The sequence below is a fragment of the Martes martes genome (assembly GCF_963455335.1).
Source record: "Martes martes genome assembly, chromosome: 6".
NCBI classification, from domain to species: Eukaryota; Metazoa; Chordata; class Mammalia; order Carnivora; family Mustelidae; genus Martes; species Martes martes.
In genome coordinates this window covers 62505444-62524923 of record NC_137893.1, presented here as the reverse complement: position 1 = coordinate 62524923, position 19480 = coordinate 62505444, and the positions used below count along the sequence as shown (strand labels likewise).

The following is a 19480-nucleotide window of genomic DNA, read 5'->3' as shown; positions in this document are numbered from 1 at the left end:
AAAAGAAACCACAGTTGGTCATCTTTAATTTTACCCCTACTTTTTTTCATATCCCCTCAATACAACATATACATATTCCTCTGTATAAATAGTTACAAAGTGATAAAGCAAAAGAATTTTCCATTAGGAACACTTGAAATCATAACCTTCCATGATGTGATTGTCTTATGGGAAGTTTAATGATGGCTAATACAAAGGGACGTTTCTGAAATGCCTAGGCTAGATAAGGAAAACAGCTTTTGAACATAGAGCAACTTTATTCTCTTTCCCAAAGATCCAGAACCCTTGAGTGATTCCAGTCTTGCACTTTGCAACTTGGTAGATATTTTTAAAGTATTATTTGGGTTATTTTATTCTTTATGTTGGGTGAGTCAAATGTCCTATTTAAATGTGTCTTTTAGGGGCGCCTGGGTGGCTCAGTGGGTTAAAGCCTCTGCCTTCGGCTCAGGTCATGATCCCAGGGTCCTGGGATCGAGCCCCGCATCTGGCTCTCTGCTCAGCGGGGAGACTGCTTCCCACTCTCTCTCTTCCTGCCTCTCTGCCTACTTGTAATTTCTGTCTGTCAAATAAATAAATGAATAAATCTTAAAAAAAAAACTTTAAAAAAAAATAAGTGTGTCTTTTAACCCTTTTTGAAAGCATTGCCCGCAATGGGTTTTAAGTAAGATAGTGATATCCCACGCCAGCAGACATATTTTGGGATTTATAGATACCTGGTTATTGGAATCTAAACCCAGTTCTGACTCCAGCGCCCATGACCCTTCACTTTGCCACATTATCTTCAAGAAATGAGTAAGACATTATAGCTCCCCTGATAGATTTTCTATCTCCCTTGGGAGGCAGGTATATAAACAAATGATTGATGCAGAAAATTTAATGGAGAAGTAAGAGAGGTGATGCTAACCCTTACTGAGCATGTCTGGGAATGTACCATATAGAAGGTGGTATTTGTACAGAGTGTCACAGTGAAATTACCAAGGAAGACAGGCAGAGGGGTTCTCCTATGTACAGTAACATGCTTTCACTAGTAGCTAATAAATTAACTCATCCTTCTTTCACAGTCATTTTTGGTGTAAAATCCCACATGGTCACCTAAAATTTTCTCATGCCTGTTCTTAGCACTATTCTATATAACAATTAGATTACAATTACAATTAGAAAAACAAGGTTTTTCTCTCCATACTTAGAGCTCCTTAACCAAAGGGTCTTGATGACTTATTCATCTTTGTGTCCTTACTACAGTACGTCATAAAGATGAGGTATTAATACATACTTGCTGAATCAATAAACTAATGAGAATAAAAATATTTTGTGCAATTTTTGACATTCTATAATTGATACCTTTTAAAGAGTTTTGTGAAATAAAAAATGTTTTATATAGTAATAGAACATACAACTCAGTGATATAACTGATAATTGTTTTACATATAAACCATCTCTATATTTATATTTTGTTTAAATCCAGATTCCACTAGCTTTGCTTTAAGCAATTTCCCTTTCATTTACTTGTTCATTCGTCCTTATAACAAATATTTACTGATCACCTGGCATGTGTCATCCACTATCTTAAACACTAGGCATCCAGTGATGTCTGAATATACACACAGTCCCTGTTCTTGAGCTAAAACCAGCTAGGGAAAGGGAAGACATGCATTAAGCAAATAATCACAAAAAGTAAACATAACATTCTCCTATACTGCTAAATGCTCAGAAGGAAAGATACAAGATACAACAGAAACAAAAAACAAGAAGACCTTATCTAGAGTTGGGCTAAGAAAATGCCACTCGAATTGTGAGCTAAATGCTAAATTAAGTGCCCAAAGGGCTGAACATGTAGGGATTTCTAGGTAGAGAAAATAGGATATATGTGGGCTTCGTGGATAGAGCATGCTAAGTTCAAAACACTGATAGAGAAGATCAGAATGATTAGCCATTAGTCAGTAGTAGTAGTGGTGGTGATAGGGGCAGAGAATTCAGGAAGGAGATGCTGTGTAGAGTGATGGGAGATAAAGCTAGAGAGACTAATTTTGGTTAGACCATTAGGGCCTGAAAGACCATGTTAAGAATTTTAGTCTTTGTCCTAAGAGCAGTGGGAAACCACTGGGGAAACAGGGTAGGTGAGTAACATGTTGAAAAGTTCACTTCTTCTCTTTTGAGAGGAAGCGGCTAAGCACAAGTATAGCAAAGGAAGTGTGTGTAGGGAGACCCTACAGGAAGCTGTTACGGTAATCCAAAAATGAGATGTGGCTTTTAGTAAAGGTTGGAGGAAGTGCCCCTTCCTGATAAAGGAATCATCAAAGGAAAGTCATGCATTAGAACATAACCACTTGCCTAGTCCTTTTAGGATTTTCTTTTCCAGTTTTTGCTCTTTATTGCTGACAGGCTCTTTGGTTGTGGTTGGTTCTCCAGAAGACAAGGGTTCTCTCTCAGTCTCTTCAGTGGCCTCATCACCGTCCAAATCCTCATTGTCCAGTGGTTCTATGTTCTCAGGTGGCTCCTTTGCCTTGGCGGGACCCTCTTTTTCAGTAGCAGACCCATAGGTGTTAATGATGTCTTCCAGTTGTCGATTTAATTCCTCAGAGATATCTTGGACTCCCTGTTCAGACTGCACACTTGCCTTATCCTCCGTTGTTTGGAGTGTGGTTGAGGAATCCTTATCATCCTGCTTCTCCAGGCCATTTTGACTCAGTAATGATGAACTGTCCCCTGGAGGTGTTGACTGGGGTTCTCCTGAGAGCTGTACAGAGTGATTCACCTCCATACTGGGAGTAGTATCTAGTGGTAAGCATAGTCAAGTTTTATATAGTTAACCCAGTTATATGTAAAAGGTATGGATATTCCCAAAAGGCCACCTACTAATTACAATTTCTAACATAAAATGAAATGTACTTTCACAAACCATTGATGTTGCAATTAGTTAGGTAGAAACAGTGGGAAGCCATTTTTCCAAAGCAATTCACACTATTAGCATATTTTTGGTTTTGGTCTTTAATTCCAGTAGAAATTCCTTTCACTGACATTAATGGAATAATTCAAGATATTGTTTTTCATTTTATATTTATCGTATTGCTTAAGCCAACTTGTGTTACCCCTCTCTTACATTATTCTATGTAGACTTATGGTCATTGTAAGTACAGAGATGTCTATATTTAAAATGTTTAAAGTGGTGTTATTTTTTTTCAAAGTTGAAACTTTTAATACAAGAGCCACAGAACTTACGAAAGCACTCATAACAACAGCAGTCCTAAACTCTATTCTAATTCATAAGTGAAGATTTGATAAATATGAGTACATTGATATAAATGAATTATTATACTATATACAGGAAATACTTTCTTGTTTTTCAAGTATTTTCCTTTTCTCAAATGAGCAACCCATAATCATCCATCAACAAAATATGTTTTCCGAGGTTCAAACTAGCTTCATTTTTGGAATAAAATGGAGAATGGAGGAAGGTAAAAATTAGCCAACAAACTAGTTTGGAACCATAGTGATGGTCAAGATAATAATTTATTGAATTTCTATAATACTTTTTTGTTCCAATATAAAAACTGACTTTCTTTTAGGAAAAGAAAAAGATTACAACTCTTTTTTTCTCAGTCAAGAAGCTCTAGGATAACTTTGTAATTTTTAAGAAATAGCAATGTTTAATGAATAGGGAGGGAATGAACTTGAGAAATAATCCATATATAATATGGCCTCTTTGGAAATAGGGGCTGAAGTCCAAGCTGAGTCAAAGAATTCCAGGATTTCTGGCTATCTCCATTTCTTGGGTTGCAATAGAGTTGACTTAGGCCTTTAAGTGATGGTGCATTTTATTTGTAAAGGGTGCCTAATGGTCATGCTGTTAATTAACAGCATAAAAATATGATGGGGTTCTCATAATGCACAGGTTTTGCTGTTGTGGTGGCCTGAGAGGAAAAACAAAAACATACTGTTCCCTGTACTGCACAGCTTCCTCTTTTGTTCTCAGGGCAGGGGCTGTCAAGTGCTTGGACTCCAACAAGAACGGAAAATTCAACCTACAGTCCTAGGCCGCCCACTTAAGTACTCATTCATTTTGAAGGAAGTACTTTTTTCTCTTGCCCACTTGAATGCACCAACTTTATGATTAAACGATGCAGTAAACAGCCTTATTGTTTCCATCACTGGCATTTCTTTATCCTGACCCCTACTTGTTGGGTACACTCATCTATATATAACTTACACCTCCCCTAAATCGGAGAAAGATACATGGCACCTGCTGTCCAGCCAGAAGTTATTTTAAGCTCTTCTAAAAGGATCCATGGCATTTAGCCCTTCTTCTTTGCAAATCAAGGGAAGAGAATCCTTTTAAAATCAAAACTAAAAGCAGTAAACATGTACTGGCTTAAATACATATGTGGGTTTTAAAGTGTTAGGGAGGCTTCTGAGGATGGAATAAAATCTAAAGTCAACCCCAACTTCAAAGCAATGAATTTAAAACTGACTTTCCACAGGAGTTTTAGTATGGCTAGTCTAACTGCAAAAGTTGGGTTGTATTTGATTTATTCTTCATTCCTCAGAGGCCACAGCCAACGGTGTTTTTAATATTAATTCCATGGATATCCTTTAAACTCATAGCCCACATTTACTTTAAAACAGAATAACTGAATCTTTGTAAACCAAAAGACAATTCAATTCCTAAAAGTAGCCTCAAGATAAATCAACAAAAATGAAAAAAAAAAAGTCAAAGAACTCCACTACTTTTAAATTGTTCCTTACCATATTAATTAATTAACAGCAAGAAATTATTTCTAAATTTTATCTTCTTAATACACCTTATTGCTTTTTTTTTCCTTCTCTGAGAATTTTTCACTTGTATGGGGAATCCAGCAGATTATCACCCACATACCTTCCTGAGTAACACATTTCAATTATAAATAAAACAATGGAAAGTTCTTCCACAGTTCACAGGCAATCTCAAAGTTGCAAGTTTCGAACACCACAAACCGCAACCTGCAACTTCTTATAGGGCTTGGAGGAGTGTTTGTCGCACTTACCAGAAGACAAGGAGCTAAGCAGAAAGAGAAGGAGAGGCAGGAGGCTGCAAAATGCTAGTCAGAGAAGCTGCGACAGCCAGCCGGAGACAGGCAGACAGCTGTGTTCTTACACAGGAGAGAGAAACGACACACACTCACAGGCACCAAAGCGACAGGAGAGCAGGGAGGGGGTGGGGAAGGAAAGGAACCGTGTATGACACAGCAAGAGAGAAATACACCCAACTTTCAGTAGCTGCCTCCTGGGCAAGTATCTGAGGAAAGAGAAGCAGCTGGTAGATCATATCAGACTCTCCATGTTTTGTCCTTTAAAAAATTTAAACTCTCACTATAGGCTCCTCTGTAAGTATAATTTTTCACTGTTGTTCTTTTGGGCAGAGATCATATTTTCTTATTGCTTAGTTTATTTCCAGTGTGGTCCATGATTCATCTTCTTTTTTTTCCCCCTTCTTATGCAAGTCTAATTAGCATCAGATTTCTCATAGGAATCTTGGCTGGGGGGAATCCAATGGCATAACAAAAAGGAGGTGGGAGAACTACTTGAATTCTGATGTCTTCGGTTTGTTTGTAAAGTTTGAAGTGCTAGTGGAGGTGGCTGTCTTGGGGCTGGGTTTGGTGGCATCTTCAGAGACGTGGTAATTGGTGTAATTGGCCTCACATCCCACACCTTAAGCATGTTACCGCCTTCACATCGCAGATTAGTCCTTGGGGAGGTAGTCACTTTTTCTTCCCGAGTTGGAGCCTTTTCCACCAGCTGCTTTTCCAAGTTTTTCCATCCCTCTTATGTCTTTAATTTTCTCCTTAATCCTCCTCAGGAAAAAAACCTTTTCTTCATTCACCATAAAATGCCCCTTTCTCTTACCTTACGTCCATGCCCTCTTCCTTCTGTTTCTAGAGAACATGGGTCCTCCATCAGACTTCATGCTCTTGGGACAGGCTGCGCATAAGGACACCCATTGTGGTATGCAGAATAGTGCCACCAGAGAGACGTCCACATCCTAATCCCAGGAACTGGTAATATGTTCCTTTACAAGATGAAAGAGACATTGAGACTATGCATATGTGATTAAACCAAGGATCTTGAGATGAGGGATTATCCATAATTATCTGGGTGGGCCCTGTTTAATCACAAGGGTCCTTAAAGATAAAAGAGGGAAGCTGGAGGGTCAGAGTCAGAAAAGGACTCCAAAAGAGGTCAGAGTGATGTGGGGCCAGAAACAAAGGGATTTGGGAAATATCTAGAAGCTGGGAGAAGGAAAAAAGTGGATTATTCTCTAGATCTTCCAGAAGGAGTGCAATTCTGCTGACACCTGACTCTAGTTCATTGAAACCCATTGTGGAGTTCTTACCTCCAAAACTGTAAAACAATAAATTTGTGTTGTTTTAAAGCTGCTAGATTCATGGTAAATTGTTAAAGTAGTAAAGAAAAACTAAAATATTCCATCCCCAAACATTTTCTCATACCTTTCTCTGAGTTCAGGGGAGGTACAAGTTATATATAGAAAACTGTTTCCAACAATATGCATCATTTGATGATAGGTTTGGTAAACTAAAATGGGTGAGAGAAAAAAATACTTCTTTCTAAATTAATGTGTCCTTGGTGAGGGCCACAAATGGGTGGCACACTGGAGTGCATTAAACAGATATAGTTAGATATCTCAGTGAATACAAAAAGTAAGTCCATTCTTCTCAAATTTAAGTAATGTATGGATTAACAGAATAATTTAATGTTGAAATTAATAAAGGAAAAAAGAGAACTTACCATGATTGAAATAAGTTATTATATTATCCATTGTATCAATATGTACTAATGTAAAAATAGATATAAACTTCTGCTGCTTATAGTTATTATATGATACAAATTTTAAATATATATTATTTTAAAAGCCCAATAAAACAAATATGGACCATTCAAATGAACCTTATTTTTATGTGACAGATAATATTTGCTGAACCCAAATTGCTACTTGCAACATGAATATGGTACTGCCTGCTGGTCCTCTTGAGTTTATGACACTCCTCTAGAATGTACCTTATGAAATGACTTGATTTCTTCAACACTTGGTCCATCCACATGGTTCCATAATTTTCATACGCATTACCTGTTATCATTTCAACTGGACTTCCTTTGATACGAATGTATCATTTATAGCTCTTTCTTACTTTCTTGCTATTATTAAAGTAATGCTACTTGAATACTCTCACCCTGGCCATAACCCTAACCCTAATCCTAACCCTAGATCTGAGAAAAAAAAATATAAAAAAGAATAGAATATTACTCAGCCATAAAAAAGAAATGAAATCTTACTATTTGCAATGACATGAATGGAGCTAGAAAGTATGATGCTCAGTGAAATAAGTCAGTCAGCGAAAGACGAATACCATATGATTTCACTCATATGTGGAATTTATGAAACAAAACACATGAACGGCGGGGGGGGGGAGAGAAAGAAAGAGAGAGGCAAACCAAGAAACAGACTCCTAATGGTAGAAAACAAACTGATGGTTACCAGAGAGGAGGTGGGGGGATGGGTTAAATAAGTGATGGGAATTAAGGAGTGTGCTTGTGGTAAGCAAGGGTGTTGTATGGAAGTGTTGACTGACAATATTATACACCTGAAACTAATATTACACTATATATTAACTAACTGGAATTGAAATTAAAACTTAAAAAAAAGTAGCACTACTTCGAGCTAAGTTGATAGATATACACGTGATAGTGATGGCACCAAATGCCAGTTATCCAGGTGATCCAGGATAGAGTTATACATTTTCAATTATTATTGAAATGAATACAAACACACAAACTTGTAGCTCTCTAGAATACATCTGTAGCCTGGTAGAGGCCCAAAGAACTGGGCCTTAATTAATTAATTAATAATAGTAGTATTATTATTATGGGCCTTACTTAATAAATTAATAATAATTGTATTTTTTTAAATTTAAAGATTTATTTATTTATTTTTGTGAGTGAAGTGGGTGAGGCAGAAGGAGAGGGGAGTGGGAGAGAGAGAATCTCAAGCCGCCTCCCTACTGATCATAGAACCTGACACAGGGCTTGATCTGATGATCCTGAGATCATAACCTGAGCTAAAAATCAAGAGTCTGACACTTCACTGACTGAGCCACCCAGGTACCCCAGAACTCAGTGATTTTCCTTTGAGCTATTGTAAGGATTTTTTTTGGAAAATAACATTTTAATTTTTATGCAAAATGGTATAAGAAAATAGAAAGTCTAATTTCTAATACCAATACAAAAAGTTTATCACAAGAAACAATAATCCCTTGTCCCTCTCTCCACCCTGTTCCTTCAACCTTGTCATGTTCCTCAGGGATAGTAATATATATATATTTTTTGTAGTTTTTTTTTTAAGATTTTATTTATTTATTTGACAGAGATCACAAGTAGGCAGAGAGGCAGGCAGAGAGAAAGAGGAAGGGAAGCAGGCTCTCCGCTCAGCAGAGATTCCGATGCGGGGCTTGATCCCAGCACCCTGGGATCATGACCTGAGCCAAAGGCAGAGACTCAACCCACTGAGCCACCTAGGCGCCCCAGTAATATTAAACCAATACAGGTATTTCTTTTGTGGTTTACTTGTTCATTTATAAATAAGACACCTAGATTGCTGCCTGTCAACTCGTCAGTTTTTGACATTACCTATTGTCTTCCCATAATAATAAAGATTTTAACTATACCCCCTTTCCCTCATTTTCTTCATAAAATATAACTCATTTAAATTAATATTCTATATTTTTATTGTTGAAATATGTTCACTGCTAACTTGGGTAAAGCAGTGTGATTATATATAATTCCATTCTTTTGTAACTTATAGTTTTTCCTCGTGTTAATGATTACCTTTTCTTTTCATTTATTTAGTATTGAGAGTACTCTGTATTCCCCAAACTGCACAGAAGTTCTGTAAAATGCCTTGCTAAGCAATTTTCTCCAAGGTAAAGTCTCTCAGACAATTTATACATTCTAGTATCTTCTTGGAGATATCACCCCCACATACAAACAACCCCAGAGACTTGACTTCTTGCTATAGTCTAGTTTGGTGCACAGTCTTGGCTTGCTGCACAGCTGTGGTCCTAGCACTTCCCCTGACGTCAGCCTGGGAATTCCCTTTATTTCTCTCTTGTTTCCTGATTCCCATTCTTCCTCTTTCATGTTATACTTCCTCATCTAGTGAAACATATTGTACGCTGGCTTTCTGAGAAAGCATTTATGGGGGACTTTGTATGTCTCAAATGCCTTTTTTGCTACCATTATACTTACTTGATTGCTTGGCTGGATGTAAACCTTTTTACAAAATGTAAAAAAAAAAACAAAAACAAAAACCAAAAAACCCTTTTTTTAATAAAACTTTTTTTAATATATTTATTGAATTTTTAAAGACTCATTTGTTTTTTTAAGTTTCCAATTCTTTTTCCTTGAAAGTGGAGTAATTTTTATTCTGGATTTCTTGTATGATCCTTTTTTCTTTTTTTCCCCTTTGTGGAACCTTTAGAATCGTCTCTTTATCCCTTATATTCTGAAATTTCACAATGATAAAATTTGATGTGCATCTTTTTCATTTATTGTATTGGATGCTTAATGGGTTTTTAAATCTAGAGACTAATAACTTTAACTTCTTTCTCCCTTTATCATTGTTGCTCACCTTCTTCTTCCTCCAGGCCTCATATCCCTGAACACAGAGTCTTTCTGGTTAAGCTTCCCCAGAGAACAATCCTTATGTATCCCGAAAAGGTGGAGAGAAGTTACTTTACTTTGTGAGGTGGGATTGTGGACCCTTGGGTTTGACTGTTCATTCCTTTAATTAAAAACCAAAGAGTAAAATCCAACTAAAAACAAACAAACAAACAAACAAACAGACAAAAAACCAACCCAGCCCTACTACTATTTTTGATAGTACCTCTATTTGCTGAGTACTAACCTCAAATTCTTTAGTCTTTTCAAAGTCTACCAGGAAAATTATTTGTTTCTAACTCTCCTGCTGTCTTTCCCTCAGCTCAATAACCCATTTCTGTCAAGCATCCTTTTTCTGTTTGATTATTTACCATTCTGTCTTTTGTTCTAGTCCTCGTTCATTACGGTTTGGGGTTTACAGATTCAATTTTTCTGGTTTCATTGGTGTTATAAGTTTTTATGTCTTGTTCTTGTTTGCTATAGAATTTTAGAGGAAAAAGAGATCAGGAAGATTTTTATAAAGCCATCTTGGAGTCAGGAAGATCTATTTAACCATCACAGTGGTCCAATGATGAAATGAACTATCAGCCAAAATCAAAAGCTTCAGTACCAGAAATATCTCATAGAGCCTTGGTTTTTCTTTCTTTTAAATATACTAAAGAAAAAATTTCTGCATGGGGTGCGGGAAAATTAGATGAAATGACTCACTTAAGACCTTTATCAAATATGCATTTATTAATTCTGTAGTTCTTTACTGTGGATTTAAGGGAAGTAGAAATCATTTAATAATTAAGATTATAAGTGTGAAAATCAGGCATTTGCATATGAATTCCAGATCTATCTTTTAGTTAGACTGTATTTTATTTTATTTGTTTATTTTAAGTAGGCTCCTTGCCCAATATGGGGCTTGAATTTATAACACTGAGATAAAAAGTTTCATGCTCTTTAGACTAAGCCAGCCAGGTGCCCCCTTAGACTATATTTTAACTTCTTCTGCTTCAATTTTCTTCTCTGTAAAATGGGACTACCTATTTTATATGGCTGTTTTGAGACCAACATAGTAATTGTGGTCTATATAATGAACATGTAATCTATGTAAACTGATTCAAATAATGACATGTTGAAGTGAAACCTGTGAAATGGAAATTAATATTTTCTACAATAATAGCATTTTGAAATTGTTGCTATCTAGAAGCACGGTTAAATGTGAGAATCAATATATTATATCTTGGTCATGGTATACACTTGACCTGGATTAGACTGGTTTGGGGTGAGAAGCAAATCTTTGTACATTCTGTTCCTACTCACCAAACAATACCTCTGTGTTTCTGGAAAAGGAGAAAATGCAGGATTGTGGTCAACAGAAATAATTTCCTATCAGTCTAAATACAAAAACCTATGCAGCAAATTACAATGTTCGATTCTTATGGTGATGCGTCTTTAATTTGTACTTCTTGTGTACAGTTGGTGTCCAGAAGTGAAAATTATGATTTACATCCTATGAAAAGACTTTGGTTTTATTACTTCAAAACAAGAATTAACCAAACAGGATTGTCTCTAGAGAGGGCAGTGTGAACTAGCTTTCATGAGTAAAATAAATCATTTGAAATTTGCATAAATATTGGGTGCTACACTTGTGCTTCGAAAGAGCTCCACTTCTTGAAAAGCCTTATTTGATTACACTTAAATTTTTTTTCATGATAATAATTTAATCATGAATTTCTTCTTATAAATAATGCAGGTACATTTTATTTTTTTATTTATTTTTTTTTTAAATATTTTTATTTATTTATTTGGCAGACAGAGATCACAAGTAGGCAGAGAGGCAGGCAGAGAGAGAAGGAGGGGAAGCAGGCTCCCTGCTGAGCAGAGAGCCCGATGCGGGGCTCGATCCCAGGACTCTGGGATCATGACCTGAGCCGAAGGCAGAGGCTTAACCCACTGAGCCACCCAGGTGCCCCTGCAGGTACATTTTAGAGTAAGCTTCTTTACACTGATTCTCTGTTTAATCTGAATTAACAAGATTTTGCTGCATGCACTGTACAACGGAGATTTGGCTTGTGTCAATATTTTGTTCAAGGAAGGTCAGAATGAAGTCTGTCACATGTATAATTTTAGCTCTCTCATCTTTGAAAAGCCCCCTCTTTACCGAATTGCTGAATATAGTAGAGATCTGGGAGCACGGGACTTTGTGTTGTCTTGTTCATTTAGACTGTGTCCACTGAGGGTAAAACTGAATTTTAATAGCTGCCAAGGGCTGCAGCAATGACATTGTCCTGAAATGGGCTTTACCATTCCAGCCTCTGAGTGCCTGCTTGAAGGACACGTGTTTGAAGCATGGAGACATTTTTCTCCTTAGTCCTGTCTAAAACATGTGTCATCAGTGATTTGCCTGGCAGAGTTCCAGGATGTTCCTCAGGTAAGTGTCTGTTTATTGCTGCACACCAATAGGAAAATCCTGCTGACATTCGTATATTCATAACATAACTATGGGGACAGATGTTCCTGAACTCCAGGGGCATCGTAACTTTTGGTGTCCCACTTCCTCTGGCTCATGTTCCCTACAGAAAACTTGGGCTATACATCCCATTTGAAAGAACTGTAGTCACTAAATTAATGGCAACAAGAAGGCAATGATGCAGACTGAAAATACCAATTGCTGATGATCCCATCTTTGAGGTTGCCAAGCCACCAGTGGTTTTGGGCTGTGACTCTCTGTCAGGTATATCCCCCCTCCCAACACTTCCTCTCTTCTCATTCCTTCTTGTTCTGGGATTTGATGACTTCTGTGGCTTCTGTAGAATCTTGGCAAGGGAAGGGACCTTACCCTTATGATGGTAAGATCATCTTACCATCTCCCTTGGATTCAGGGTTTTTTTCCCAGAGCCACCTGACCTGCTGCTAGGTAGATGACATTTTGGTGAAAAAAAAAAAAATTCAGCCCTTCCTAATAAGACAGCACTACTTGTCAAGTGTTAAAGAAAGGAATAAAGTCTTCCAAAATGATAGATCCATGGTGTTTTACCCCAAGCAATTGTGCCTCCTTTCAATGGTTTGACAAAGGCTTGTCTTTCAAAAACCCTTTTTTGAGGTTCGGTAACTAATGACTACAAGGTTCATTTTTCTTTTCTCTGTTTAGTATCAAAGGTTCTTTTGATTCTCCTCTGTGAGGGTCATGAGTTCTTCTTTCCCCCACCTGAGTGTCATAAGGCCCCTTTCCCCCTGCTGATCACAGAGCAATTCTCAGAAAGAGTTTAAGGTTGAACTTGTGTTTAAGAAAAGCCTGTCATTTTGATGTGTTAAAAAATAGGGGTGTGGTGGTCACCTAGTTACAAGCTGGTGGGTTCTCTTCTCCTTCCTTCTTTCAATGTAGTTCTTATTAGAGAGTCTGGACCTATTTTTAAATTCTAAGTATGTAGCCTTTTCCTCCACAATAATTTGATGTGGTTTTGATGGGATCTAGATCAACATAGACCCTGAGAATGGCAGAGGTGATCAGTGGGATAGGACTGAGTGAGCAAATGCTTAGACCACTGACACTTTTCTGTCCTCCTTATTATGTCTCCTCCCTACGTCCCTTTTGTTGTATAGGATGCCTAGGCTTTATTGTTTTGGAGACAGACCATTAACTGAATTTGTCTATCTGCCTATCTAATCTTTAAGAGCCTCTTCAGCTCTTAATAATCTTTTATGTGACTGGTTTTCGTAGTCTAGATTCATTTACCGTTTGTGCTCCTTAGTTCAGTTTCAAGGAGTGGGGAGGAAGCACCTCACCTCTTCTATTCATCTTTAAACCATTTAGTGGAACCCATTCTGTATCCATTCAGAATTTAATTAATCAGTAATGGTGCCAAACTGTAGTTGGATCCTGTCAGAGCTGGCTTGTTGTTTAACCCCAGGGGTCATCAAAGAAACTAAAGGGTCTCCCCAGCTTTGTATGTCATGGTGGCCCTAGGTTCAACCTGGACTGTGGCCAGATGGAATCATGGTATCTGGAAAGGACAAATTCCTACTTGCCTTTCTCATAGGTATCTGAGAGAGTTTTGCTAAAGCATTAAAAACATGATGGGGTGTGCCTCATTGGCTCAGGCAGTTGAGTGTCTGACTCTCGATCTTGGGTCTTGATCTCAGGGTTGTGAATTCAAGCCCACAATGGGTGTGGAGCCTACTAAAAAAAATAAAGATAAAAATAGATAAAGTAACAAAAAAATAAAAACACAAAGGGTAATTCAAGGGAATCATCTTGGGGATCTACATAGCGTCCCCGAGGGCAAAAGATAATATCTTTTAGCCCTTTAAAGGGGAAAATGTCAACTATTATTAAAAAGTAGTGATACCTGGCTGTTCAGGATGTCAGTGCCCAGGTCAACTTCTGCAATCTCTGCCGTTGTTCTTCGCGCTGTATCTACCTTCCTATGACATCCCACAAGCCACCATATATCCCTCCTCTAGGGATGCCGGGAAGCCTTCTACCTTTAGTCTAGAAATAAGAAGAAGCTCCTGTGGCATGATCACTACTTCCCTGTAGATTAGAAGAGGACAGTGTTACACTAACGGGTTTGGGTCCTCACTAAAAGAAGTACTGTCCTGCAGTGTCCCACACTGAATGGGACAGAGGGCCCTCACCAGAAGAAACCTGTTCACGGAAGTCAGTGCTTGAACACAGGCCAAACACTGCCTGAACACAAGACAAAACAAGCTACTGATATAACTTTTCAAAATTCAAAATTTAAAATCCAGAGATCTTAGAATCTGAAGAATGAAAAACTTTTGCAGGGTGGGGGGCAGGCAACAACAAGCCAAAAGTTTTTTTTTTTTTAAAGATTTTATTCATTTATTGGAGAGAGAGAGAAAAAAAGAGAGAGAGAGTGTTTGCAAGAGAGAGTGGTGAGCATGAGTCAGGAGGAAGGGCAGAGGGAGAGGGACAGGCAGACTCCTTGCTGAGCTGGGAGCCCTAGGACAAAGGGCTCAATCCCAGGACCCTGAGATCATGACCTGAGCAGAAGGCAGACGCTTAACCGCTTAACCAACTGAGTCACCCAGGTGTCGCAACAAGCCAACAATTAAAAAAAAAACCATACACTTAATTGAAATGATGAAGACTTATTGGTCAAAGAATGTATGAAGAATTTGTATTTGAATATTTTGTTTGAATGGAGTTTTATGTATTTAGCTAAAAAATAGGATGGCAACATAAATGTATGTAGATGAAGTTAAATGTTATACGAATTAAGCTACTTCAAATGAATTTTTTTAATGTATCATAGACCTAAGCTCAAAAAGAAACATTTGACTTTGTGCCGATAAGAAAACTTAAGGCCGAGGAAGACATGGGAAGCGTGGGCCTGAGTCAAATTTTGAGAGGAGAAAAAAGTGGCAGTTTAAAATGTGTCCTCATAGCAAAAACCCCAGCTCTAGAAAGATAAGGGTTGAATAACAGCAACAACAACAAAATAACCTGGTGGGTTTTCTATACTACTTATTCCCAAATTGGGTAATTCTGTATTAAAAATCTGTTAAATTTTGAAGTGTAATCATACCTACAATGTATAATGAGACTGGAAAATTTAATGTGATTTTGTATTTTTTTCAGTGAGGTTAAATGACACAAGTATAGACTTCTGCATAAAAATAAGTGAAAGTATACGATTATGTTAGGTAAATGTACATAGTATTTCTATTGAACTTCCTTATTTTTGTTACATTCTGCTTATCTTCTGATACCTCAAAGTCATTTTTGGAAGCTTGTATTCATAACATATTAAGTAATTGGGGTACTTTTATTTACTCAAAGGCCCCTGAGAAACTCGAGTTCTATACCAATGTCACCTGTAATTAAAGACATGTGTTTTTGATATATGAAAATTTATCAGATGATATATTCAAAATACACGAATTTTTGATCATAGGTTAAAGGAGAGACTTTGTGTCTAAACCTCAAAAGCCCAAGTTTACACATCATGTTATTTGCACACAAAGTCTTTCCTTGATCTCCCTACAGAAAATTAAACACTTTCAACTGACCTGGCCCTCAATGGAAGTGGAACTGGGAGGATTAGTTGGGTTCAAAAAATGCAAATGAAACACTCCATGATATGTTAATTTGCTAAGGAAATGAGGAAATAGTGCATAATATATATAAGGATGTGCTTGTGGCTCAGGAAAAAGGGTAAGATACATTTAAAGAGTATCACGGGAAAGGCAAAATTTAGGAGAGCTAAAATTTAATTAAACATGTGAAATAGAAATAACTAGAAATTAAAGAGGAGTAAGAAGGATCAATTTGCCCAGCATGCACTTAGATAATGAATTTATACTTCTAATTGCTCATAAAGTCTTGGTGGATCAGAGGTCAAAACTCTTCTCATCCTCTCAGAGTGGACTGGGCTAGTTCTTGGGCTCTCTTCCAAAGCTGAATGTTGGCACCAAGAAAGAAGTAGTGACCCAAAGCCTCTGCTTCCTCCGACATAGAATTGGCAGCTGTGAGGATGCCAAGACCTCAGACTCAAAACCAGTTGAGACAAGTGAAACTTAAACCATTTGTCAAACAAGCATCTCACAGCTGTGAAGAAGGAAACCTCCAGAATGAACTTAGAACCAAGGAGCTGGAATGCACATCTTTTCTGGGATCGTGCTCTCAAATAGAAGTGACTACATATAGAATGCTGAGCTTCATTCAAGACTTTATTGTTCATATTGATACTGGGATGTGTCTTTTGGAAGTCTTAGTCAAATAAAGAAAAGAAGTTATTCTTACTTATGTAAGAGAAAATGTACTACGATTATAGAATTCATCAAATTAAGGAGGAACATTGTAATTTTAGAACAGGATTAGAAATACCAGTATAAACTTTAAAAGAAAACTTTTGAGGCACCCGGGTGGCTTAGTTGGTTGCGTGTCTGACTCTTGATTTCAGCTCAGGTCATGATCTCAGGGTCCTGGGATCAAGCTCCACATCAGGTTCCACACTCTTTCTCTCTCTCTCTCCAAAATAAATAAATAAATCTTCAAAAAAAAAAAAAAAACAACAACAAACTTCTGTAACTTTGATATTGAAATAACCTAAGAACAATGTTACCCCATGTTGTACCCTATTACTCAGTTCTTGGTGTCTCTACTTTTTCATTAAAAGAAACTAAAGATCTTTGGAGAAACATCTGTCTATGCATGGTGTAGACATATAGCTTGGACAGTTTGGATCCTCTTCTGCCAGAAAGCAAGAAATCTTTCAAAATAAATGAAGTCATATTAGAAAGACAGGAACCTGCTTAAATGAAGCCACCACTAGGCAAAATTGTGACATTAAAAAAGCCAAAGTTGTAACAAATCATCTAGTCAACTTATATACATTTAATCTATTAAAAAACCATGATTCCCTAATGATGAACAAAAAGAAAAAAAATCACATGAAGTATTTGAAAGAAGATGAAGGGACTAGAATTTATTACCGCTAAGCCTTGTTTTTCACTCGGCATTATTGACTTGTTTATTGTACCTATAAAGATTACAGAAATTAGCTGATCCTCAATGTATCAGTTCGATGGCATTTTCTGACATAAGGTAAGAATGTCAGTAGAAAGACCCCATAACTTGTGACTATAAGTCAGTCAATAGCCAAATTCCAAAATTCATTTTCATCACTTTTTAAATGATACAAATGGGAAAGAATGTGTCCTGTACAAATGTCTTTAAAGGAAAATGGAAGAGGCAAATGCCACCACGGGGAGCAAAAGAAGGTCAATTCAAAAAGACGGAGCAGGACGAGAAGATTTGAAGGGGCAACAGCAAGGCTGTCGGCTGAGCCTGCTCGCGCACATTGAAATAAAACCCCAAAAGACAACAGGATAGGACAGATCTTCAGGCAAAAATAAATGCAAGCAAAAGCAAAAAGGTTGAGGTGGCTCACTAAGAAACTACAGAAGACTGCCTGCAGAAACCAGATAAGCTAAAAGTGAAGTCCATTTGGTGTCATATACCAGCTCTCACCTATGGTCCTTGGATGTCTCTTCTTGCTAATCCAGAGGTATTTGTACCAATTCTTTATAAATGCAAATTATTGGTAGCTCTAGAAAGGCATTTTTTAAATTAATTTTTAAAAATTTTTATAAACATATAATGTGTTATTAGCCTCAGGGGTACAGGTCTGTGAATCGCCAGGTTTACACACTTCACAGCACTCACCATAGCACATACCCTCCCCAGTGTCCATAACCCAACCACCCTCTCCCTACCCCCCTCTGCCCTGGTCACCCTCAGTTTGTTTTGTGACATTAACAGTCTCTTATGGTTTGTCTTCCTCCCGATCCCATCTTGTTTATTCTTCTCCTACCCCCCAAACCCACCCACGTTGCATCTCCATTTCCTCATATCAGGGAGATCATACGATAGTTGTCTTTCTCCGATTGACTTATTTCGCTCAGCATAATACCCTCTAGTTCCATCCATGTCATTGCAAATGGCAAGATTTCATTTCTTTCGGTGACTGCATAGTATTCCATTGTATATATATACCACATCTTCTTTCTCTCTAGAAAGATTTTTAAAGTAGATTTTGTGTATTTACCAGGGAGAGAGAGAAAAAAAATGAACATGGGGGAGGGGCAGACAGAGAAGGAAGAGCAGACTCCCCACTGAGCAGGGAGCCACACGTGGGACCGGATCTCAGGATGCTGGGATCATGACCTGAGCCAAAGGCAGATGCTAAACCAAATGAGCCACCCAGGTGTTCTTAAGGAAGACATTTTATTTATTTATTTATTTATTTATTTATTTATTTATTCATTTAAAGATTTTATTTATTTATTTACAGACAGAGATCACAAGCAGGCAGAGAGGCAGGCAGAGAGAGAGGAGGAAGCAGGCTCCCCACTGAGCAGAGAGCCCGATGTGGGGCTCGATCCCAGGACCCTGGGATCATGACCGGAGCCGAAGGCAGAGGCTTTAACCCACTGAGCCACCCATGTGCCCCAAGGAAGACATTTTAAAGGAGAAAAAAATCCCACCCCTTATTCTACTTGCCCCCCCCCTTTTTTTACATATTTAGGTAGGTGCCTTTTTTTCCCCCCTTTCACTGCAAATCTTCTTTAAAAAGTGAATGATTGTCTTTTGTGTCAACTTAACACTCCATAGGCTGCAGAAGGGCAGTTTGAATAGCCTACAATATGCGGTGTAACTAAAGAACAATTTGAAGTCATAATCATGTATTCAGCATGACAAGTATTTCAAATGACTTACTTTTTAAAAATCCATTTTTAAAGTAGAATTGTTTCCCCCAATGCCTGCTCCCTGTTCTTAGCTTTTCCATTCGAACTGTGACATCTTTGATGCTGGTGCTCTAGTTTTCCTTATTACTTTTTTCATGTGCTGTCAAAGAGTAGAAATTTTTGTGTATATGCATTAAAATACAAGTTGGAGGGAAATTAGATCTAACAGCTCATCAATATTTTAAAATATCAGTATTTGAGATCCTCTATTTAAGAACAATTTGCCTACAAATTTTAAGATAGAAAGCTGCTGGAAAAATTGCTATGGATTACAGCTCATGAATTTTTAAACTTTCAGTGTTTATATTAAGAATTATTTACAAGTAGCTTCATAGCATCTATGGGCTGATCATGGAACATAAATTTCGATTATGAAAAAAATTAAATGGAAAAAGCATCTACATATTTTATGATATTTTCAATTTGTAAATCTTTAGAGGCAAAGAGATATTTACGAAGCTTAAGAATCCCAAGCACATCAAATGGATCATCCTGGACAAGATCTGTAGAT

General features: G+C 37.4%; 1 protein-coding gene and 1 long non-coding RNA gene across 2 annotated transcripts in view; one reads left to right on the top strand and one right to left on the bottom strand.

Annotated features, from left to right (window-relative positions):
- Positions 1-5251, bottom strand: part of TXLNB (taxilin beta) — a 55732-nt gene extending 50481 nt beyond the window's left edge. Inside the window, exons 1-2 of the mRNA XM_080806710.1 lie at positions 5022-5251; positions 2332-2775 (exon numbers count right to left, since the gene is read on the bottom strand). Coding sequence (XP_080662836.1) covers positions 2332-2761 — 430 coding nt within the window. The 5' untranslated portion in view covers positions 2762-2775; positions 5022-5251. The remainder of the gene's footprint in view (positions 1-2331; positions 2776-5021) is intronic.
- Positions 5026-19480, top strand: part of LOC308344887 — a 39388-nt gene continuing 24933 nt past the window's right edge. Inside the window, exons 1-2 of the long non-coding RNA XR_013967018.1 lie at positions 5026-5360; positions 5914-6032. This is a non-coding gene — a long non-coding RNA (uncharacterized lncRNA). The remainder of the gene's footprint in view (positions 5361-5913; positions 6033-19480) is intronic.